We start from the raw sequence: 24,660 nt of genomic DNA, 5'->3' as shown, positions 1-24,660 counted from the left end.
ATTTATTCTTAGATGGAAGACTAGATAAAAATATTTCATAAGTTTGATAATGGAAAATTATATTTATTCTTAAACAAAATGTTTTATCACAGTGTGCATTGGAAAATAATGAGCTCCTCCCCCTTTTCCGGATTCCTCTGCATTGGTGTTATGTATTTGTTTGCATGTTTGACTTTACATGTGTTTCTCTACCTATTTTTCACCCCACCTTCAATCACATATGATATTATATACAATCCAGAAAACAAAAGTAATGAAAATTAGATATCAGTAACTGTAAATGCAAGATAGAGGCCCAAAGACTAGAAAACTGGAACATGGGTATACAAATAGACTGTAGGTTATACAAGCTGCAGTGCACTTGACTCATCTGTCTACTTAACTATGGTGAATTAACAATAGGGGAGCTGTGAAAAGAAGCAAGAAAGAGAACTAGTTAAACCATGCTGGAAATTGAGCCACCAATGGCCATAATGAATTTGTGATGGGAGATCTGAACCTGCTTTTCTGATCATTACCTGCACACATCCATTTCAGGATGCCTATCATAGTGGGAGCATCTTATTGAACAGTGTGTGAATTTGGAGTCTGGATATAAATATAACACAATTTCACACAGTACTTATCTAAGGAATAACAATCATTTCAACATTGGATAAGACGCTGGTTGTGTTTGTGTTTTGAAACATGGTAGGTTGGTTTCTAAGGCAGAACCCAGCTAGAAGATTTTTAAGGATGACTTTGACTATATATCATTTTGCCTTCTTTGCTAACTTAAAGACCTAACTCCTATATTAGTCTCTGTTGCATTGCAGTTGCCTGGTAAATAGCATATGAGATAACTACCTCCCCTAGAAAACAGCACGTGATTCATTATATGATTCTTATTGTCCAATAAAAGAACATCTACAAATTCTTCAGGGGGAGCAAAGTATTTCTTGGAATTTAGCTCTGATATAAATTTGTGAATGGCTCTGTGTTGAGAGAGCAGTGAGTGAGAGCATGAACAAAATGTTTAACAACTTTATATGTGAATATCTACCAGGTAACTTTGACAGTGATGGGAGGAAAACAATTAAGTATAGGAGTCCACTCTAAGTAAGCCTAGTGAAGCCTTAGGAGGTATTCATTAAGAAAATCAATGCTAGATGTCACTAGGAGTATTTTTTTTTTAATGATTCCATTAGGGTCAAGTCATCTTGCAAGACACCTCCTTGAAGTTGATTAACCTGGAAATCCAAGCCTAGTCCAACTGCTTTTAGAAGCTTGTGTGAAATAGAACCAAAGATCTCAATTAGTGATAAAACTTCTCTTTGCTCCTGCTCCTTAGACGCTAACAAATGCTACTTATAATAAATTAAGTAAAAAAAAAATATGTTTTCCAAAGGTATTAGAATATAATTTTATTGTCTCAGAAAAACACAGATAGAAAAGTTTAAGTAAATTACCAAAGTAGAATATTGACTAGTTTGTAGACAGTCTGTATCTGTTTTTTGTTTCCCACCTCCATGTGTTATTGAGTACTAGTCAACAAAACAGGGAAATGGTCATATTACTGTCATAGAAAAAAAAAAAAAAAAAAAAAAAAAAAGAATACATAGAGTTGATTCCAAATGTCTTCTCCTGGTGTCCTCATTCCTGGCCCAAACTAATGATAGTCTCATGGCCTCTGTCAGAATGGATAAGTGCTGATGATCTAAAGATAAGGTTCACCTATCTTGGACAATGTTTTGGCTGAGTTGAGCCACATTCTTATTTGTTTATCCTGCTTTGACTAGGAAAACCATTCTAATTAAGTCAACTCTCAAAGTATCACTTGAACAAGAAAGATGTACCCTGAATCATCCCCACTCTCTCCCAGAGCCTTGGCCCTTTTATAGAGTCCACCCACAAAGCCTGGTTCCCATGGTGCCAGCTTGCCTCTAATTGGTTTTTATTTCCCAGGACTATTACAGTAGGAGTTAGTTCTCTTACTGGCTTATTTCCTGCAAATATTCAGTCAGAAGAGTGGGTCTCTGGTTATTATTGGCTCAAATATATCACCAAAACTGAGTTCGAATAAAAAGAAACATCAAAATACTCCAATAATCAGTTGGTAGTGACAGCTTAGAGTTATCTTTGGTTCACATTGTATTTTATACCAAGTGTACCCATAAACCTGACATTTTTCGTAGGAAAATTCATACACAAGGCTTGACATCTACTTTATTCATTTCAACCTCCAGGGTAGAATTTAAGAATGCTCCTGTACAGCTAATCATTAGTAATCAATCCTGCTGATCCTTGGTTTTGAATGTGAAATCATGCTACTAAACAAACAAAAATGTATGTACAGCTAGAAAAGAATTCTGGCAAACCTTGACTTCAAAAAATTCTGAGAAAACAATTTCCTTGTATGTGTTAAAGCTTACTATATAATAAATCCCGAGGGAAGAATAAATCGAGAGCAATAAATGCTTTAAGGACATTTGTCTAGCTTTGGGGGGGGGGGGATATTTTAAATCTAAACTTCATTCATTACAACAAATAAATCCTTTGTAGATTAAAAGTTAAGAGTTGAAAAAATTAAAGACAAAGGAGAACAAAAGTATACTGTTTTCTCTATAAAAGAAAATGCTTTCTGTCCATAATAACAATGGGATAAAATTAAAATGATAAGATTAACACAGTACATATGCAAATATCTGTAATGAAAGCCATTTAAAATTAAAATATTTTCACGTTATTAGGAGAATCGTTAAGACAAAAAAAACAGGTGTATCAGAGCAGCCAAGTTGCACAGTTCCAAGGCGTGCCATTCACGTAATTTTATGACAACCAGGTACAAAAAATGGTAATAATAATAATACATACATACATATTAGATACTAATGCTTATTTTATAGTAAAACATGTTTTTAAAAATTAAAATACTCACTTTTCCCCAGAGGGAAATAGAGACCTGCACGATTATTGCCTCTGAGAGTGAAAACTGGCAGGACATTTTTTTTTACAGACCAATTGTTGTGTATTTCCTATCCAATACTCTGGAAATTGAACTTTTAAGAAGGTATCGTGAAAATAATCCAGAATTTGGATGAATATTTATTCGCAAAGATGTCTATTATGTGACCTAAATTTTGAACATTAGATGGATAGTTTTAAAAGTTATGGTCTACCTATACAATGAAGTAATTTATAACCATTAAGAAGTATTGATAGCATAGCACTAATTTTTAAAAAAGTATTTACATAGCTCTATGTAGACAGGGACATTTTCCATCTAGCTCACATATCACCTGTAGAATGCCTGGCATGTAGTATATGCTTAGAAAAATAGAAAAACATTAATATTAAGTTTGTTATATTCTCAAGTTAACAATGATTACCTATTACCATAGGATTATGCCTGATATTCATCAGCTACTTATTATTTGGCACTTTCCAAATTTTCTAAGAAAACATACCTTTCTTGTATTGTCGGGGACAGTTTATTTTTAAAGCTCCCAGCTACCAACACATTGCTATTATGCAGCTATCCACTAAGAAAGGATAAGTCTTCAAGAAACTGTCTTAATGAATTACTTTGAGAATTCAATGTGGCATCACCTGCATTGGAATCATCTGGGGTATTTACTTAAAATGCACATTTCTGAGTTTGGTTGGGGGCCGGAACAGAATCTACATTTTTATCACATTTTTGTGCCCCTTCCCTTGTTTACCCATATGGTTCTCAGCCACATTAAAGCAAGAGAATCACTGAATTAGGAAGATAATTAAAATCAGCAAAATCTAAACAGCAGGAATGGTGGCTTTTTAGAAGAGTTTCTTAAAAGCCTGTTGAAAATGGCTGGTAAATTGGTGTAACAAACTTTATGAGAGAGGCTATGACTGTATGCAGGATAATGGAACCCTAAGTAATAAGAATAAAGGAATCATCAGCACTAGATAGCATTGAATTTATAGAGAAAAATCATTTTAGATAAAATATATGGCTTGGGATTTGTTTTTGCAAACACATGAATGCACACATTAGTTCTTACAGTAAATGGTGACTTTTCCTAACATGGAAAGCCAAAGCATCAGTGATAGACACTATGTAAAATATTTTTAAGTTAGTGGTCTTTGATGCTGACTAGTATTAGGCAATAGGTGTCTGGTATATGTGTAATTTAGACATTTTTTAAATTCTCTCTCCCAAACCAATTAAACTACTGATATTCTGAGACTCTGCATTTTAGATGACTCTAATATATATATATATATATATATATATATATATATATATATATATATATATATATGCCAAAAAGTATCAACCAGTCAGCAAATATTTATTAACTACTCCCTTTGTGTAGGCACAGTTCTAGGTGTTATTTATGAAATGGTGAGAAAGACAACATTCCTGCCTCAAGGAGGTTCTATCCTAATGGCTGAGCACAAACAGTAAACACATAAACAAAAGTTTAAAAAGAAGAGATAATGACTGCAATGAAGAAGATAACTCAGAACAACATAGTAGAGTGTGGGCCCTTTAAAGATGCATCTTCTTTAGCTAAGGTTGTCATCAGAGAAGCTTCAGTGGAGAGGTGACATTTGGGCTAAAGCTTGAGGCAGCCATACAAGGGTCTGTAGCAAAAGCACCTTAAGAAGATTAAATAACAAATGGAGAGGCGCTAATATAGGAACAAAGTCAAAGTTTGGAAGCAAGGCCAGTGTAGAGAAGATGGAGACTAAGTTAAATTGATTGTCTGAGCAAAGATAAGTGAGGCCATCGTAAGGAGAGCTGCTGAGACAGATACCGGAGGATTTTAATACGCAGAGGAAAACACGGTCGCATGACTGGACCTAAAATGATCACTCTGACTGCAGTGGACTGAATGTTTATATCCCTCCCACATTCGTATGTTGAAACCCTAACCTCTGATTTGATGGTTAGGATTTGGAGCCTGTGAGAGGTTATTAGGTTACAGGTGGAATCCTAATGAATGAATTAGTACCCTTATCAAAGGGAACCCAGAGAGTTCTCTGCTCTCTGCCATGTGACGATACAATGAGAAGTTGGCAGTCTGCAACCTAGAAGAGGGTTCTCGCCAGAGTCTGACCATGCTGGTACCCTGATCTTGGATTTCCAGCATCCAGAACTGTGAGAAATAAATTAGCGTTATTTATAAGCTACCCAATCTATGGTAGTTTGTTATAGCAGCCCAAACCGACTTAGACATCCACCTTTGAGTTTTCAAAGTATTGCAATAATTATAGCCCAACTAGAGTATGAAGGGAAGCTATTTAGAAAGCTGTTGTGTCCTAGACAAATCACATCGCTTGAACTGGTCTTGAGATAATAGATGGGGACACATGATTGGATTTTGTAGGTAGATTGATATGAAGAATCAGAAAGGAGGAATCAAGGGTATATACTGTGGTGCTATGAACTGAGGTGTATCTCTCAATATTCATATGTTGAGATCCTAGAGCCCATTCCAGTGGTATTTGGAGATGGAACTTTTGATGGTAATTGGATTTAGATGTGATTGTGAGGATGGAGTCTTCACAATGGGATTAGTGTCCTTATAAGAAGACATGAGAGAGGTCTCTCTCTCTCTCTCTCCAACTGCCATGTCGAGGACACAGAAGGTGGCTATCTGGGACAGAAAAGCAATTTCTATTGTTTAAACCACCCAGTCTATAGGTATTTTTGTTTTGGCAGCCTGAGCTGATTAATACGTTAATTTTTTGAGCTGGAGAAACCAGGTGGTACTTTCTGCAAAGTAAGATAAGGCTTGGAGAAGGTTTAGTATGAGGAAAAATCAAGAGTTTGGTTAAATAAAACATGCCAATTAACCTCCAAGTAAAGTAGGTAAATGAGGAGTTGGAATTTTTTTTTTAGTCCATGGCTTAGGAAGGTGCTCTAAATAAACATAAATATTTAGTAGTTATCAGTATAAAAATATTTAAAATTTTGGACTAGATTAGAAAAGAATGTCAAGGACTGTTATTTTGAGAAATGTCTTATGTCAGACAAATCAGGTGGTAGTTGGAGAAGAATAAATCAGAGGATAATGTTTTAAGATGGTTAATACCAAGACATGTTTGTGTGCGATAATAATGAACCACAGAATGGGAAGAATGTATGATGCAGGAGAAAAATAGAATACTCACAAAAGTGGAGACACTGAGAAGGTAAGAAATGGTAGATATAAGGGCCACCAGATTGATGAGTTTGGTGGGTAAAATAAGAGGCTGTTTTATGTCATTACATCGATTTTCCCTATGAGTTAGGGGGTAAGGTTATCATCTGGGAGTGGAACAGAAAGTAGTGTTAGTTGATTGAAGGTCTCATGAGATAGAGCTGGGTGAGTGGGAATACTATAGTAAGTGAAATGCAAAACTAGGAAATATTCAACTGAGGGTGGAGTGCTTGAGATCATGATGGCAGAACTAGTGGCATTTTGGAAGATGGCAATTCATGAATGATGAGGTATGGAGGAGAAGGTAGTTGAAGCTGAGGGGATCAAGAACTGAGAGATCAAGGTGCCAGATGGATTCTCTATATGAATGCTGATGTCTTCAATAATTAATAGAGTTAAAGCAGAAAACCAGATGCAATCAATAAATGGATTATAAATAAATGAGAGGTTAATAGATCATACCAAAGAGGAGAAAATACCTGAGGTCATGTATTTTTAAAGGAGCAGGGAGTTTGGAAAGAGTAAGGGAAATCAGTGGTTTAGAAGCAGCAGAGAATGACATCTACCTCTGGGTGGTAATAAACATGAGCTGTGCACCCCAAAATAAAGCCTCACATGAACAGTGTTCTCGAGGATCAGCCAAGTATACCTTTGAGAGGTGAAATTATGAAGTACACATCTTGGAAAATTGGAGAGTAAAAATAAAAATGGGTGTGTAGTCTCTCTAGTAATTATGGGAACAATTCTGAAAACTGTGATTAAAAAATTAAAATAGTCAATGCAGTTGTAATATTTTGTCCAGGGATCTTCAAGAACTGGGATGAAGATATTGAATAAGATTTTCAAATGCATCTTGGAATTACCTTCAAATGACAATATATTGTCTAAATACTGTCCAGAGAGAAAGCACTGTAGGTGGGTGACTAAATGTATACTAGACACTGATAAAACACACACTCTTCTCTCTCTTGCAAACACTCACACATGCTTAAATAAGAAATTAAGTATCATATCAAACAATAGCATACCTTATCATTACTGTATTATCAGTAAAAATCAGACTGCTGTTATTCTTACATCTTTGGTTAGGTTTATAGCATTTCTTGATAAATCTCCTAGGAATTATATCTTGACAAAGTGGAAGAACAGTGGCTTTAAAAATGGCTATGATGTTGAAAGAAGAAAGAAATGGGAACATTTCTGTGACTGTACTAGCTGTTGAAGGGGATCTTAATTAAAGTGACAGAAGCAGTAACTCTTGAGTTCCATGTAAGTGAATGTAACCAGTCTTTTGATCTTAGATTTCTACCTAACAATTTTAGGCCTCAGTTTTCTTGTCTGGAAAATTAGGATTTTGGTATCTACTCTGTAACATTTTTGTAAACATTAAAAGCAATGACGAGATAGTACCTTAATCAAATATCTACAACGTTGAAAGTCCTAATAAATAATGGCTGCTGATGGCTTTCTGCTATTTTCTGATACAGGCAGAAGTTACATAAATGAACACTTGAATGCCGAAGCTAAAATCTCTATTTTTATCATGAGTGATCTGGCTGTTTTGTTATTCTAACCTATCTAAATGATATTAGCAGGTTGGATTCTACTTCTAAAATAAATTCTGTCGGCTCTTGTAACTCTATTTCCTCTACACGTTATTCTTTAGTATTTCAACTGAGAAAGAAAATAGTTTGCATTTTGCTGATTCATTTCTACTCTTCACGGTCATAGAGCCATTGTTAATAATATTTTGACATCTGTGAAGCTATAGAAGCTTCCTCTCAATGAACCATAAATTTTCAGCTCATAGCGGAGAAGAAAGAATCGTAAATGGGGCAGTAGAGCAGTAGGATGGGCAGAGGCTCACTTTATCCAACACAAGGATAAAGAGGAATTGGTTCCATCATGTCAAATAGACTTGGGAGAATTTAGGGACTGAAATTTCAAGATGAGGCAGAAAGAGAAATACCAGGGACGTGACCTAACAACCTAAAACAAAATATGTTTTCCCAGAGAGTTTTGAGGGGCAGTGACATTTTAAATGGATTGTAAATAAACAAAGTTAAAAGCGAGGCAAGTGTGAGGGAATCTTTATTGTGTATTGCTGATGCAGCCTTTGGCAGATAACAGGATTAAGTTTGAGAAAGCAAACAAGTGTACTATTTTCAATCCATTAGGAGTTTTGAAGAATAATGAATAATTTATATAAAAGGGTGTTTTAATGAGTATAATTTGTACTTCAGTGAATAGGCAGAAAAGCATTAATCATGTTGTAAAGTGAGCAGTATAACGTCACCTTCCTTTAACATGAGAGATAAAGCTGTTTATGATTAATCCTCTGGAATAGGGGACCACAGATCCATATCCCACTTGGTAGACAAAGGAAAAAATTGGGGCTAACATAGTGTGCTCTGGTTAATCTACTGCTGCATAACAAAATGTCCCAAATGTAGTGGCATAAAACATGAATATTTTATTATCCTCATGTATTCTGTAAGTTAAAATTCAGACAGAGCCCAGGAAACGATGATGTCCTATGATGTCTGGGACCTCAGCTGGGAAAACTCAAAGGCTGAAAGTGAGCTGATAGATGAGGATTGGAATCATTTGAAAACACACTCACTCACAATCCTGGAAGTTGATTACTAGCTTTGGTTAAGGCTGCCAGCTGAAAACAGGGCCATCTGGCCTCTCCAGGTAGCCTCTCTTCTTCCTCACAGCTTGGTGCCTGGCTTCCAAGATAAGCATCTCCCGAGCTCCAGGCTGAAGCTGAATCAACTTTTATGACCTTGTCTCAGAAATCACAAAGTAGTCTCAGGCTAGGCCAAATTCAAAAGGAGGAAACATGGACCCCATTCTCATTAGAAGGAATGTTTATATCCCATTCTAAGAAGTGCACGTGGCCACTTAAGAAAAAAATACGATCGGCTTAATATGGGGACAAGTGCTATCAATTTTATTGAACATCTGTTTCTGGGATCTATTCCTGACTTCTGTATCTTCCTTGATATTTATTTTATTTAGTTGTTTATTATTACAGCTTTAATATCATCTTCACTGTAAAGGCTAGCTCTTAGAATGAGTTACAAGAGGAAGATATTTTGGATAACCTTCTGAGTGGGGAACAGATGATGTTCCTGGTTTTAGAGACCAGTTATTTACTTGGTATTATTATCACGAATATGTCATCTTTGGATAAATTTTACTATGGTAAATATTTTTTGTAAGATGAGTGCTGTCCAGTATAAATCCTTCACAAAGGAAGCTTTGTGAGAATATTTTAGGAGACATTGAATTTTGATTAGATTTTGAAAGCCAGAAGAAATATTCTTACTATACTAAGATGACCAAGATTTTTCTGGAGTCATAATAGAAAAATGTTGGGAAAATGGACTACTTTCAGGATGACCTTTTCTCCCAAGATCCTATTAATTTATTACATCTGGTGATTTGAAGACAAAATGGTACTTTAAATAATACCACTATAGCCTAAACTTGCTACTGTAGAGGTTGAAAAACATTCAAAGTGAAAACCTTTATACCTTTGTAGTATGATAAAAAAATAAAGTTAAGAGAAATCTCTAGGAATATAAAGTCCATCATTTAGAAATGATAAAACTCTGATCCAGAGATATTAAATAACTTATTCCAGTTACATCTGGTTAATCTGAGTCAGGATCTGAGCTGGGACTGCACAGAGGGAACCATTGCATTATCCTTCAAGGACATCTTATTAACTGTACACAACAAGTGCAATGTGTTTGGCTATCAGTATTAGCATTAAACTAAATTTATCCAATTAAAATTTGGAGAAAAACAAAGAATACATATTGAAGTCTCCCAAGTATTTTTATTGTGACTTATTTGGGCAATCCTGGGAGGTGGAGGATTAAAAGGATACAACTTCTGTGGAAGGTTTCCAAAACCTATGGGAAGTCTAAAAAAGGATCTAAAATATCAGAAAGAAACAGAAACTTTTTGTCAAAGAGAAAAGGTGATTCCGTTCTGGGTAAAAACAAAATGCACTTATTGCAGAATTTTAAAAGGGACTGACATCCTGTCGGAAATATGATGTGAAGAAAGGCTTCATAAAGACAAAGTTAGAAATGTCTGAAAAAGAGAACTGAGTCATGAGCAAACTATGGGGAAAGGATATAGACATGCATGTGAAAGGAGAAAAGGTCATGCCTGGGCATTGATTATAAAGGAAGGAAAAAGAACAAAGACTGAAACATCATTATTTTTGTCGACCAGCCATATTTATGACTAAATGTGTGGGAGTGTGTGTCATGACACAAGCAAATCAGAAGATTATGCATAATTGATTGTAGTAATAACTGAGGATGAAATTTAGAAACAGGCTGAACTTGACAGAGTATATCCAGGGCCCTTAAGACACTTAATTCAACATGAAATAACTTGGGATTCCCATCTGATACATTTAAATATAGCATTTCATTTGCCAAAAGTACATGTTGGAACCATCAATGATGTTGAATTTAAGAGATTAATTTAACTTAATATTTATATTTTTAAATGAATCTTTTCTAAAAGTAGTAGTATCCAATTGATTAACTTGATTGTGATGACTAATTTGTCATTATTTTGATATTACAGTGATGCCTTCCAACCATGGAATACCATTCAGTCAAATAAGATTCTAGTCACTATACTATCCCTGAATATTGATGGAAAAGTGGCCCAAGTTTTAGTTATGTGTTAAGGACTTATTTTGTTTGTGGTATCGGTTGAAGTATGCATTCCCTGTATGCCTAAAATTCCTGGATCTATTTAGAAAAGTGTAGCTCATATTTTACACAATCTAGTATATGAATGTATGTTTTGTGTGTATAAGTATATATGCATACCCTTGCAGCTATAACAGGATTTGGTCATTCATATTGTATTTCCAGGATTAAAAATCTCATTGCACCTGACCCAGAAGTCTTGTATGTTCTATAACATCCATGAAGCTCTGGCAGGCTAACTTGTTAGCTTGAAATAGATAAAAGTCTCAGGCTCTTCACAGTTCTTGACATAATTTTTCCAATTTCATTTCTTGCTGCTCCCTGTATTCCTGTCTGCAGGACACTTAAGGTGAATTACTCACTCTTCTCAAATATAACTTGCAATTCTGTATCTTAATTTATAGATTGCTTTTCCATACGTTTCCACACAGGAAAATTTTATCCACATTCTTTTTGAAATATTTTTCTGCTCAAACCACTCATCAAACAGAACTTTTGACTTTTTAATATTTAGTTTATATTGTTAGATTAATGCAGTATCTGCAACTTTATTTTGCATTAAGATCAGCTTTGTATGATATTATTCAATATATGATGTTCATTGTGGATAATTCTTTTATTCCAAGTGGCCAGCATTGTGCCTGACCCAAAGTTTTCAATACAAATCTTAATGAATCAACACAATGAATATTTCAAATGTTCATCTAGATTTTCTTCTAAAATGTTCTCTAAATAACTGTAATTATTTAAAGGGAAAATACAACCGAAACCAGGGTAGGATTCCGTAGCTTTCATTTCCTTCTCGTCATAGGAAATGTTTTGCAGTAGACTAAGACTGAAAGAGAAATAATTGCCAGACAATCCCAGAACAGCAGGTAGTTTGAATACTCGGTTTGAATAAGCAGACATGCTACTTACTCTGACAGATTTAAGAGTTGCCTCTGGGAAAAATGGTAAGTCAAAACAAGAACTAAGACAGTCACCCAGGGATGTATGTGGGAGACAGTGACATCAATAGATCCAACCCTTTTCAAACCGATGACAAGCACTGAGTGCTGGATCTTTCCTTAAATTACTAATGATACTGCTGATATTGAGTCTTTATTTAGTTCTTTGATGGGTGTATTATATATTCTCTTATAATAGACTGTTAAATGGACTTTAACATTGAGAAGCTCTTGGCCTAGAGATGCTGTTTAAATTATCCAGGCAACATCAAATGAATTGACTTAAAAAATGAATCCACTATTAACTTAAAAAAGAAAATATATATATATATATATCACCTTCGAAAGAAACAAATAGTTATAAAAAAAAAAAACACACACAAAAAATAGTTGTACATCAAAGAACAGAAAAATTTAGCATTTTTATTATATTCCTTAAGTTGCATTAAATTCATTTGTTCTATAAACATTGAGCTCCAGCTATGTTTCAGAGAGTGTGCTGTATTAGTTTTCTATTGCTGCTATAACAACTTACCACAAACTTAGTGGCATAAAACAACACCCATTTATTATCTCATTGTTCTTTAGGTCAGAAATCTATTTGAGCTCAGTTGGGTTCTCTGCTTAGGGTCTCACAAGCTGAAATCAAGAATCAGCGAGACAGAGCTCTGGTTATGGGGAAAAATCCACTTCCATGTTCCTTCAGGGTGCTGGCAGATTGGGTGGAATCCTTTTCATTCTTCGGATCTCTATGGCTCTCTATTTTACTACAAACTGTAGAAAACTATATATTTTTAAAGTGCTCTGGGATTAGAGTGGAGCTATGTGGATAATCTCCCCTTTGAGTTACAGATTATTAATCTTACATATGTAAAAATTCCTTTTATCACACACCCACCCTCAAGGGGTGGAGATTATACAAGGGCAAGTGTCGCTGGTGGTCATTTTTAGAATTCTGCCTACCACATGGTCTACGTGCTGGAGTAAAATGATAAGCAAATCAGACTTAGTTCCTACTTTTACAAATCTTAAATTTCAGTGAAGGGAACATAGAATAAAGTATGACCTGTGTAAGAAGCATTGTGTATACATGGGCATGTAAATGGAACAACCAAACCAATCTTGTAAGCTGTGTCCTGGAGAAAATAGTAGGATTTACTCAAATGAAGACCGTCATAGGGTGAGAGGATGGAATGATGCTCAAAGCAAAGGGAATAATATAACATGGTATGTCTTGAAAGAAGTTCAAGTTAAGCACGGATGACACAGTTTTCAGTGTTTGCAGAGGATGACTAGAATTGGAAGAGAGGATAGCAACGGGGAGATATTTCAGGCTTTTAATCAAGATGCTACCTCTTCAAATGTGTGTTTAGAAATATCATACTGGTTGTAGTAGTCAAAACAGCTCCAAGAGGTATAACATTTCAGGGAGTGATACCAGTTACAAGACCATAAGATATAATCTGAGTAGGAGATGATGATTACTGGGACTACGGTGGTGACATGAAAGAATGTAAGTGGATATATTGAGGGAACGTGGGAGGTGGATCCTAAAAGAGTTGAAGTTAAATAGATAAAGGTGTGAAGGGGGAAAGGAAATCAAGGATGATACCCAGGTTTCTGGCTTGAGCCACACTGGTAGGCTGACTTGCTGTTTTTTGTAACAAGGAAATGGGGAGGGAAAGCAAGCATAGTGAAGCGATGGATGGGAAGCTCAGTTTGGAACATGAAAAGTTTGAAACCCTTTCAAGCCAGCCAAATGCAGATGTTTGTAACACAGTTGGGTGTACTAGTATAGAACTCAGATGAAAGATCTGGATTGGAGTTATACAACTGACAAACCTGACTACATAAGGTTAATTGGAGTCATAATACTGAAAGCTAATCCCTAGGGAGGGAATACAGCATGAAAGGAGAAGAGGATCTAAGACATGATACCTGGGTCCACTAACAGAAATGGCTCAAAGAAGAGAATACACAAAAGGTACTAGATAAAGAAGAACTAGGGCAGTTGCTGTTATGTAAGACCAGGAAATGAGAATATCAAAAATTTCCAAATTTGAAGAGACTAGGCAAAATTTTCAAGCACTATATACAAGTTATGTAAAAAAAGACTGATACGTGGATTGGAGTTAGTGACAAGGGACTCATGGGTGACTTTGACACAGTATGATTCGGTGGTGCAGCATGTGTGCAATCCAAACCGAAGTGGGTTTAGTTCTAAAAGAAACCTGAGGAATTTCTCCTTCAATAATATTTATTTCATAATTGCTATTCTCCAGGAGAGCCAGTTTCCAGTTAAGGCTAAGGGTTGGAAGAATGTTCAGAAAAGAGTGTGACGGTGGAGGGGCACTTGTTTACGGTGAACCATGGGTACCAGAGAGCACAATGGAATGGTTTTGGAAGAGAGGAGAGACATTGCATCGTTCGATCAGGGAAATAAACATGTATTTTAAATATATTTATTTTTATTTTTGTTTCATTTTAAAAATTAAACTCTAGCTGATTTACAATATTAGCTTCAGGTGTACAACATAGTGATTTAATATTTTTATAGATTATACTCCATTTAAAGTTATTATAAAATATTGGCTATATTCCCTGTGCTGTACAATATATCCTTATATATTTTTTACACATGTGTGTATGTATATATGTGTGTGTGTATATATATATTTATCTCCTCATATATTTTTACACATATTTATTTTACACATAGTAGTTTGTATTTCTTAACCCCCTACACCATCTTGCCCCTCCCCCAACTCCTCTCTCCACTGGTAACCACTAGTTTGTTCTCTATATATCTGTTTTTGTTTTGTTATATTCATTCATTTCTTTTATTTTTATATTCCACAGGTAAGTGATAATATAAAGTATTTGTCTTTCTCTGTCTGAGTTATTTCACTAAGCATAATACCCTCCAGGTCCATCCATGTTGTTGCAAATGGCAAAATTTTGTTCTTTTTTATGGCTGAGTAATATTCCATTGTGTGTGTGTGTGTGTGTGTGTGTGTGTGTGTGTGTGTGTATCTTCTTTATTTATCTGCTTTACCTATTTATCTGGAGACTTAGGTTGCTTCCATATATTGGGTATTGTAAGTAATGATGCTATGAACATTGGAGGGCATATATCTTTAATAAATATGTATTTTAAAAATGAGAATGTAGAAGAAGATAGAAAACTGGGTTTGAATCTGGGGAGTTCCAACAATGTAATGGTATACAATGGATTGCATTGAGTTGGTATCAAAATAACACAATATAGGAAAAGAAAATAAATCAATAAAGGAGATAGAATATTGTGATAGTCTTCTTCTAGAAGGAAAATAGGGTTCTCAGGATTCAGCTATGAATTGGAGGGAGTTCAAGTTTCTGGTGGATGGCGAGTGCTTATCCCTCTAGATGGGAAAGGAGCTGCATAGAGTCTAGCTTAACTGAGAGAGCTCCAGAAAGAGACATATTTCTCTAAGGAGCTGGCACATAGGCCTCCAGAAATTTTTTGCTTAAGAAGTCCTGTATAGCTTAGCAGTTGCCTGCAGCTACGCTGCCCTGCGTCTCTGCGTCCTCGGCCTCCCCACCCGCCCGTTCGCCCGGCCGCGCCATGGAGGCCTACCATAAGCCAGACCAGCAGAAGCTGCAGGCCCTGAAGGACACGGCCAACCGACTGCGCATCAGTTCCATCCAGGCCACCACGGCGGCCGGCTCGGGCCACCCCACGTCATGCTGCAGCGCCGCCGAGATCATGGCTGTCCTCTTCTTCCACACCATGCGCTACAAGGCCATGGATCCCCGGAACCCTCACAACGACCGCTTTGTGCTCTCCAAGGGCCACGCAGCGCCCATCCTGTATGCCGTCTGGGCTGAAGCCGGCTTCCTGCACGAGGCAGAGCTGCTGAACCTGAGGAAGATCAGCTCTGACTTGGACGGGCACCCTGTCCCGAAGCAAGCTTTCACCGACGTGGCCACGGGCTCCCTGGGCCAAGGCCTTGGGGCCGCTTGCGGGATGGCCTACACCGGCAAGTACTTCGACAAAGCCAGCTACCGTGTCTACTGCATGCTGGGAGACGGGGAGCTGTCAGAGGGCTCCGTGTGGGAGGCCATGGCCTTTGCAGCCATCTACAAGCTGGACAACCTCGTTGCCATTCTTGACATCAACCGCCTGGGCCAGAGCGACCCCACCCCGCTGCAGCATCAGATGGACGTCTACCAGAAGCGCTGCGAGGCCTTCGGCTGGCACGCCATCATCGTAGATGGACACAGCGTGGAGGAGCTGTGCAAGGCCTTCGGGCAGGTCAAGAACCAGCCAACGGCCATCACTGCCAAGACCTTCAAGGGTCGAGGCATCACAGGGATAGAAGATAAGGAGTCTTGGCATGGGAAGCCCCTCCCCAAAAACATGGCTGATCAGATCATCCAGGAAATCTACAGCCAGATCCACAGCAAAAAGAAGATCCTGGCAACACCACCGCAGGAGGACACCCCCTCAGTGGACATCACCAACATCCGAATGCCCACCCCACCCAGCTACAAAGTTGGGGACAAGATAGCCACCCGCAAGGCCTATGGGCAGGCCCTGGCCAAGCTGGGCCACGCCAGCGACCGCATCATCGCCCTGGACGGGGACACCAAGAATTCCACCTTCTCAGAACTCTTCAAAAAGGAGCACCCAGACCGCTTCATCGAGTGCTACATTGCTGAGCAGAACATGGTGAGCATCGCTGTGGGCTGTGCCACACGTGACAGGACGGTGCCCTTCTGCAGCACCTTTGCAGCCTTCTTTACGCGGGCCTTTGACCAGATTCGCATGGCGGCCATCTCCGAGAGCAACATCAACCTCTGCGGCTCGCACTGCGGCGTGTCCATCGGGGAAGATGGACCCTCCCAGATGGCCCTGGAAGATCTGGCTATGTTTCGGTCTGTCCCCATGTCAACCGTCTTTTACCCAAGCGATGGGGTGTCTACGGAGAAGGCAGTGGAATTAGCAGCCAATAGAAAGGGCATCTGCTTCATCCGAACCAGCCGCCCAGAAAATGCCATCATCTACAACAACAATGAGGATTTCCAAATCGGACAGGCCAAGGTGGTCCTGAAGAGCAGGGATGACCAGGTGACTGTGATCGGGGCTGGGGTGACCCTGCATGAGGCCTTGGCTGCTGCTGACCTGCTAAAGAAAGAGAAGATCAACATTCGCGTGTTGGACCCTTTCACCATCAAGCCCCTGGACAAGAAGCTCATTCTCGACAGTGCCCGTGCTACCAAGGGCAGGATCGTCACCGTGGAGGACCACTACTGTGAAGGTGGCATAGGTGAGGCAGTGGCCTCTGCAGTAGTGGGCGAGCCTGGCGTCACTGTCACTCGCCTGGCTGTCAGCCAGGTGCCAAGAAGCGGGAAACCAGCAGAGCTGCTCAAGATGTTCGGCATTGACAGGGACGCCATCGCGCAAGCCGTGCGGGGCCTGGTCACCAAAGCCTAGTGAGGGGTGTGGGGTACAGCGTGGGAGTGAGTTCTACACATTCCTGAGATCCTGGCAGAGGTGCTCAAAGATGTACCGAGAGGAGTCATAAATATACGTTTTGAGAACAATAAAAAAAAAAAAAAGAAGTCCTGTATAGCAGAGGAATGACTGTTAATAGATGCGAAGCCAGTAGTGGAGGGAAAGGGAAAGAAGTTGGAAGAAACGTTAAGGTAAGTAAGGTAGAGACAGTCAGGACCGCATACTTAGTAGCTTTGCAAAGTACTTAAATGTAGTATGCATTATTTAAGAGGCAAAAAAAAATCTTATTTGACTCACAAAATAAATACAACATTTTGTTGGTAGGAGTGTACTGAGTGAAATGAAATGTTCTCAAAATAAATAAAGAAAATTTAAAATACCAGTCTCAAATGGTTGCTAAAGGCACTAATGGAATCAAAAAATGAGTATCTTTGTATAGACTTGATATATGCAAAGCACTAGCTATCTACTGAAAGATCAAAGATTACCCTTGCTAAAATCTCAAGTTTTTAAGATAATGTCTAACTCTCCCTATTGGGTTATCTCACTCTTTCTTGCTACATAGCAGATTCAGGTAGATATCCTGGGATTTATGGAATGGCAAAATTGAGAAAAATATAAGAATATAATGTAGAATCACTACACAAGGTACTTTCAGAAAAATTGCAATAATTTATATCAAGGAAGACTGTATCTTAGAGCCAGATGAGCATCCACCTCAGGATCCATAATGTTCAGGATATCATTAGCATGTTTTAAAAAAACCAATTACCTTTAGTTATCAATATTTTCCATACCTATATTAAAACTCTTTACTCAGCACTAACAGCTAATAGGAGTCATCAAAAAAAGATAAGGATGGTACTAAGAAAAAAAGTAATATTAAAAGCTTCTAGAAGTATTTTACAGAAAAAGTAGCAGTCAATGTCCCAGAATGTCTGGCTCCAGCCACTGGCTGGAGAATGGAGATGGTCCTTGAGAGAAGGAACAAAGGGAATGAGCAAGTTTTTAGTGGGCAGAAATAAGGGCAGAAATAATTTTACTTATAAATGTTTTTATACTTCAGGTGATTTTATCCAGTAGGCAGTTAGGTATACATACCTGAAATGCATGGATTTTATCAAATCTAGAGACAGAGATTTGAAAATTTTTAATTTAGAGTTGGGAGATGAGATCACCTAATTTAAGCATTAAGGTTAAAAAAGTTTAGAAAAGAAGGGAAATCTAGGAATACTCAGCACTTCAGGGCCAAGCACAGTAACTGATTTAGTGAGAGGCAGAGACTGAGGATGCTGAGTATAATTTGATCCAAGGGGAACAAGTCGGTGCAAAGGGAGTCATTAAAGACTCAGGAGAGACAAATGACTATTTGTCTAAAGCAAAGTGCAAGAGGATTCAGGAGTGAGCAGGATTAAGAGTGCTGTGCATAGGTTGACCTTGAACAGACCTTATCCTGGGAGACTGGAGGAAAAACAGTCCTAAAATAGCCACAAGTAGCAATTTGTAGGTGGTGGAGTTAGGAGGAGTTGGTGGTTTTCATGTCCATCATGGCTTCAGATTTCTAAAATAATTAGTAAAGGCGATCATCTCTGGGTAAGAGAGGGAGGAAGGATATGGGGAAAAGTAGCAACAGATCTGAACAATCGCTAAGGAAAATGCAGAGGTGACAAATTGCAAGGGAAAGTACTGCTGATCAATGCTGAGGGGTCCAGTGAGATTAAAAACCATACATGTACGGATTCATATTATTTTCCAGTGGTCCTCAGCTATTGGAGGTAGGAACTCACATGTGGCTATTTGGTGGGGTGGGAGAACAAAAAATAGAAAGGAAGACTTGAAGGTACTAATGGAATTCAGTTAATCTATCCTGTGACTCAAACTTTGTAGGAAATGAAATGGGGTCCAAAGGTCTGACAAATCAAGAAAGTTGGAGGGATACTGAGATGGGAATCAGGAATTTTCAAACCTGTACACAGATACAGGAGGAATGAATGCATTCTAGGTATTTTCTGGAAGAGGGATATAATTCAGATGTATAGATTTTTGAGATGGCATATTTGTTGTAGTCAAGAATAAACTGTAGAGATCAAGAGAGTCAGTTGGATGTGAAAAGCAAGGGAAAGGGGAAAGTTAATTATTCAACAAATATTTAATGAAGAACCTCTATGTGTCAGGTATTATACCAGCTGCTGGAGATACAAAAATGGCCAAGACACAATGCTTGCTCTCAGTTAGATCAGTCTACTGGAATGATTGATGTTTCCAGCTTAGGAAACAATGTGGATGGCAGAGTGACAGTATTAAAAGACAGTATCAAAAATTATAATTAGCACTCATTTGAGTAGCTGATATAAAAACCCAAGTAACAGTATAAACCAAGCAAGCGAGATACATAAATTTGAATTATGAAGGGAAGTCAGTGTTGAATAGGAGAGACCTAGAGGAGTATACAGGATGGCCCTGGAGAGCATGTGGAGGGAGGGAGGGCGGGTAGATTCCTGAACTCCAAGATTGAGGGGTAAGTGGAGGAAGAAAGGATCCATTGAAAGAGAGTTGTGATGAGACCAGGCAAAATTGCTTTTGAGAAAAATGAAGAAGAGGGTTCCAGAAGAAGAATGGTCCATATAGTTCAGTAAGTCAGAGATCCCGAGGAGAAAGACCAAATTGCTTGAATAGATTTGGCAAATAGGAAAGCATTGATTATCTTAGCAGGTGCAATTTCAGCAGATCGAGGTGGCATTCCTCCAGTGGAGGAATACATAAAAGACTCAGGAAATTATGTGTTATCAATGACGGCCAGCAACTTTCAGGGCTGTCTAATGATTGCAAAATACAGCCTGTATCTTTGGTCTTTTAAGTAAAAAGGAAGATGTGAACATTTACTAGAGAAATGTACAGTAAGAAATATAAGGTATACATAAGATGTACAAAAATTAACCTAAACAGAGAAGAAACTAGAACACAGTAAGAATAGATGCTTGAGCAGGGGGCAGGGAGGGATAGGGATGTATTATTTGTAGGAATAACGATGGTTAAAAACATTCGTTTCATCATAAGGTAATGAAAAAACCCTCAATAGTTAAAGCTAAATTCATTTCTTCACAAACCTCAAATGATATCTGTGTCCCACAGAGTAAAATTATATGCTTTTGAAAGTACAGTAGTAGATTATTTTGACTGGACAAGTAATTCCACATATTATTGCCTTCAAATTTTAAAGAGGAGGGACTTCCCTGGCTATCCAGTTGTTAAGACTCCGTGCTTCCAATGCAGGGGGCGTGGGTTCAATCCTTGGATAGCTGATTGGAGAAATAAGATCCCACATGCTGGGCGGTGCAGGCAAAACAAAAAAAACAAAAAAAACAAAAAAAACACAAATTTTTAAAGATGATACAAAATGTAAACATCTTTTCAATTTAATGGATGTCTTTTGATTTCCAGAAAAAAGACCACCTTCCAGGGCTTTGGGAAGTGAACATATGTTTAAGAGTTCCATTGGGTTTTCAACATAATTAGTTGTCTAGGTATCCAAATAAAGCTAATGAATTTTTATGTACAATTAACTATGATTTATCTAAGGGTATTACAGTTTGAATTATTTTCTATCAGTTTTCTCATAATTATCCTTTACTATGAATTTGCTAATTATTTATGGACAAATTTCACTTTGAGTAAATTATAAAATCTTTTTCATGATGCAGCATATATTGAACAGCAGTTAAGAGAGGTGGTTGTAGAACATGCAGCTTTACTTATTTTTCCCCCAAAGGAAACATTATGTGAAAAGTTAGACAAATAATTTATTTCAGTTCTTTTTTAAATAAACTAAAAATGAATGAGACTTTTAAAATACTTTAAGATTTTTAAAAGTTCATACATCTTATTCTTTAACAGCTTCATTTTTGATTGATCTTGGTTTTATCTATTTTGCTATTTAAAGAGAAGAGAGTACTTATGTGTATTTTCTCTGAATTTTTGTTGAAGGGTATGTGGAAGTCAGAGTATAGAAAATTTACGATTTTAGGATCACACCCCAAATAGAATGTGCTTATAAAGTGTACAACAATAAATCTAACTTTGTTTAAAAATTAGCCAGCTTATATGTGATTTTTAAACTGGCTAGGAATCAGATACATGAAATGCTAAATGAAAGCCATCTGAAGTTATATATGAGATAACTAAATGGTGTCTAAACAAATTCAGACTCTTAAAATGTTTTGCAAATTCTTAGTAAATACTGCAGTGATATATATCCATATTACCTATATATTAAAACGTATTAGATGGTTTCAGAAGAAAAAAGTGTGATCTTAGTGGACATAGAGTTAGATTCAGCGTAATTGGTAAAATGAGCCTAAGGAAAAATACCATTAGATTTTGTTGATTTTAGTATTTCACTTTGGTTTAAGAATTGCTCATTCAAAATGCCTTTAGAGATTCTCTTTAAGATTGATATTCAGCATATAGAATTAATCAATATTAAATCTCCATCTATCCTGGCTGTAGAACTTTGGAAGATTGTTACTTAATGATATGAAAGAGAGACATTGCTGAGTGATGGAGCCAATGCAGTTATACCCCCAGTAAAGCTAATTCTGTTGGCTATTGCAGAAGTGCCCACTGGGAGGGCTATGACCTATAAGAAGAGAGAGATGCAAAGTCAGATCATGTGTTGTGGAACTTCATCCACATAGTCTAAGACTGTTCTGGTAATTCTCACATAATATGCAGGCTCTGCACTCTCTTTACAACCAATTGTATGGAAGCTCAGTTTTTCTACCAATAAATCTTCCCAAGATTCTTATCAGTCCAAATGTATTACAGAAACGTGATGTTCAAGGCTTTGTAGTTAAAGAGAAAAAGCCAGTTAGATCTCAAACAAAAGATGAAACAAAAATAACGATAGCGGTTATCATTTTTAAAAAGCATATGCAGTCCCAACCACTTGTTAGGATGCTACTGGGCTGAGAAAGGCCACTGTTCTTTTACTCCTCTCCTCCTTGTTTCCAGCTCCCAGATGTGGCCCTCCTGTGTCATTGAGTTATGTGGGTCCTTCAGCCCACTCTCTGCTCCTAGGGAGACTCACAATCAAATATAGAACATGGAAAACCCATATTATCTGCTATCTGCACTTTATGTTGAAATATGAGTGTAAATATTAATCTATGTTAAGTAGAAATACATGGCATTGTGCCTAGTGTCTTTATTAGAATGAAACAATCTACAGGTTTTGTTTTTTCTGCTTAGACATTAAGCAGTGTGTAACACAGTGAACAGATTAGCTAAAGATAGAAGTGAAATGGAATAATTATTAAAGAGTTCAAAAAAACAGGTGTAGGGCATAATGTCAGTTTATAGTGTTTCAAGAATACTGAAAATCAAGAATAATAATCACGCAAGCAATGGAATTTTGACTTGAGTATTACATTTTGAAGATAACCTTCCTCCACGTGCACTGAATAAAACAAAAGCAACTATTTAGCATATGTTTTTATGACCATACTGTTAAAACAATACAACATCATAGGTATACTTTAATGTTATTATACATTAATCATAGTCTAATAAATTAAAAACCAAGGCCCCAAAGACCTATATTTCAACCGTTTAACAAAAAAAAACAAATATAGTTTGTTATTATACATTAATCATAGTCTAATAAATTAAAATCAAAAGCAGAAAGATCTGTATGTCAGACCTTAAGTAAAGGAAAGTATAACTAAACAGAACTAGTGAATCATTCAGAGAATTGCAGAAGTAAAACATTTTCTTCCCCTAATCTACATTTACAATGAATCTTGAAAAACTGGGAACTTTGAAGAAGAGAAGTTGGGAGGGGGCTTGTATCTTGCACCCAAGCAGCACAAGTAGAGATGGAGTATTTCAGTTTACCAGTTTATTTAGGCATACCCATATAAGGACAAACTTCTGAATGGAAGCAGCAGACTGGTTGATGTTTACTCCATAAGGTGATAAAGAGAAGAACTTGTAAAACTGACCACCCAAGTCTAAAAGCAAGGACAATATGTGGATTATGCCATGTATCACAGCTGGGTGACGTCAGAAAGCCTTGTGTTTAAGAGATTAATCCCTGCCCTGAGGCCCCAGAAGAGGCTCTGTATCTTTAGAACCTATCTGTAACAGTCAGCAGGCTTCCTTTCTTCTTTTTCTAAGTCTTAGTTGTTTTCATCCTTAATATGGACTATCAATAAGTTATTGTGGGAAAATAAAATGAGATAAAGCAGGTAAAGCTTTTAGCCAGTTCCCAGCACTGAGGAAGTCCTCTGTGAAGGTTATTTATTGTCTTTAATATGAAAAATATTGACTCTTGGGAACCTATTCTTTTTACTCCAAGTTTAAATAACAGTACAATTTAATGAATTATGTGTACATGTACTAAGATACCCCCTATTAGCATTTATCTCAATGGCTCCAGTAGGTGTCGATACTTTTTCTGGTTCTTTCTACCTCAAAAAACAACAACTGTACCTTCAGTGGCAGGCAGGATTCAAATCAGTTTCTGTCCTATTACTTCTGAGTGCCAGATGCCAGTGTCCTGATAGATTTCCGTGGGTTCAGCAGTGCATTACAAATCAGTTACCTGACTCATTCCCCTGGTGAAATGAGACGAGCAATCCGGGCTAGGCCTACCCAGGACATCTGCGCAGGTTTCTAGCTTTCTATGGAAACTTAGTCTATTTCCTTGACATCACCCCTCCTAAAATGTTCATTAGGATGGTACACGTAGAAGGTTGTATACTATCTCGACACTTCAACAGAGAAATAACCACCAAAATAATTTTAGTGCCATGCAGAATGGGACTCAGGCTAGTCTTATTTATATGGCAGTCAAGATTTCTATCATAAGGAATAGGTAGCATAATGATATATATTATGCATTTGCCACTATCAGCACTAGGTATTTAAAAATATGTAATTATAGTCTATAATAAAAGCCTCTACCATGATCTTGTTTTTAGAGAAGTTAACAAGTGTCAATAAAGGCTGATGTGAGTTTCAGCTATTTTTCTGTTCATCATGGAATTACCAACAATTGGAGTTACTGCAAAACTGGCAAAAGATCAGAAGGGAAGCCTATATATATTTATGTATATCCATAAACCTTAAGTGGATTCAAATTCTGGAAATTCAAGTGGAATCTAAGTATTTGGTTTTTATAAATCATAGGTTTAGTACAAATGTTTCTGATATGTGGTAATAAATGTTTTGCAAACAAAAAAGAATATGTCCTATTCTGTAGCATCAGGAACTTAAAAGAACAGGGATATGATGCCAGA

The 24,660-nt window shown here is 37.3% G+C and overlaps 2 protein-coding genes across 3 annotated transcripts in view; both read left to right on the top strand.

Annotated features, from left to right (window-relative positions):
- Window positions 1–24,660, top strand: part of GPC5 (glypican 5) — a 1,093,847-nt gene that overhangs the window by 940,908 nt on the left and 128,279 nt on the right. The window lies entirely within an intron of this gene.
- Window positions 15,408–17,460, top strand: LOC133076324 (transketolase-like). Its single transcript, XM_061170888.1, has one exon. The coding sequence runs from the start codon at window positions 15,470–15,472 to the stop codon at window positions 17,339–17,341; it is 1,872 nt and encodes a 623-aa protein (XP_061026871.1). The 5' UTR covers window positions 15,408–15,469; the 3' UTR covers window positions 17,342–17,460.

The sequence above is a fragment of the Eubalaena glacialis genome, chromosome 16, assembly GCF_028564815.1.
Source record: "Eubalaena glacialis isolate mEubGla1 chromosome 16, mEubGla1.1.hap2.+ XY, whole genome shotgun sequence".
NCBI classification, from domain to species: Eukaryota; Metazoa; Chordata; class Mammalia; order Artiodactyla; family Balaenidae; genus Eubalaena; species Eubalaena glacialis.
This window is presented reverse-complemented; position numbering and strand designations above follow the sequence as displayed.

Bases quoted from the DNA above. Each gene is read 5' to 3' on its own strand.
- LOC133076324 (XM_061170888.1), top strand. From the start codon at position 15,470: ATGGAGGCCTACCATAAGCCAGACCAGCAGAAGCTGCAGGCCCTGAAG.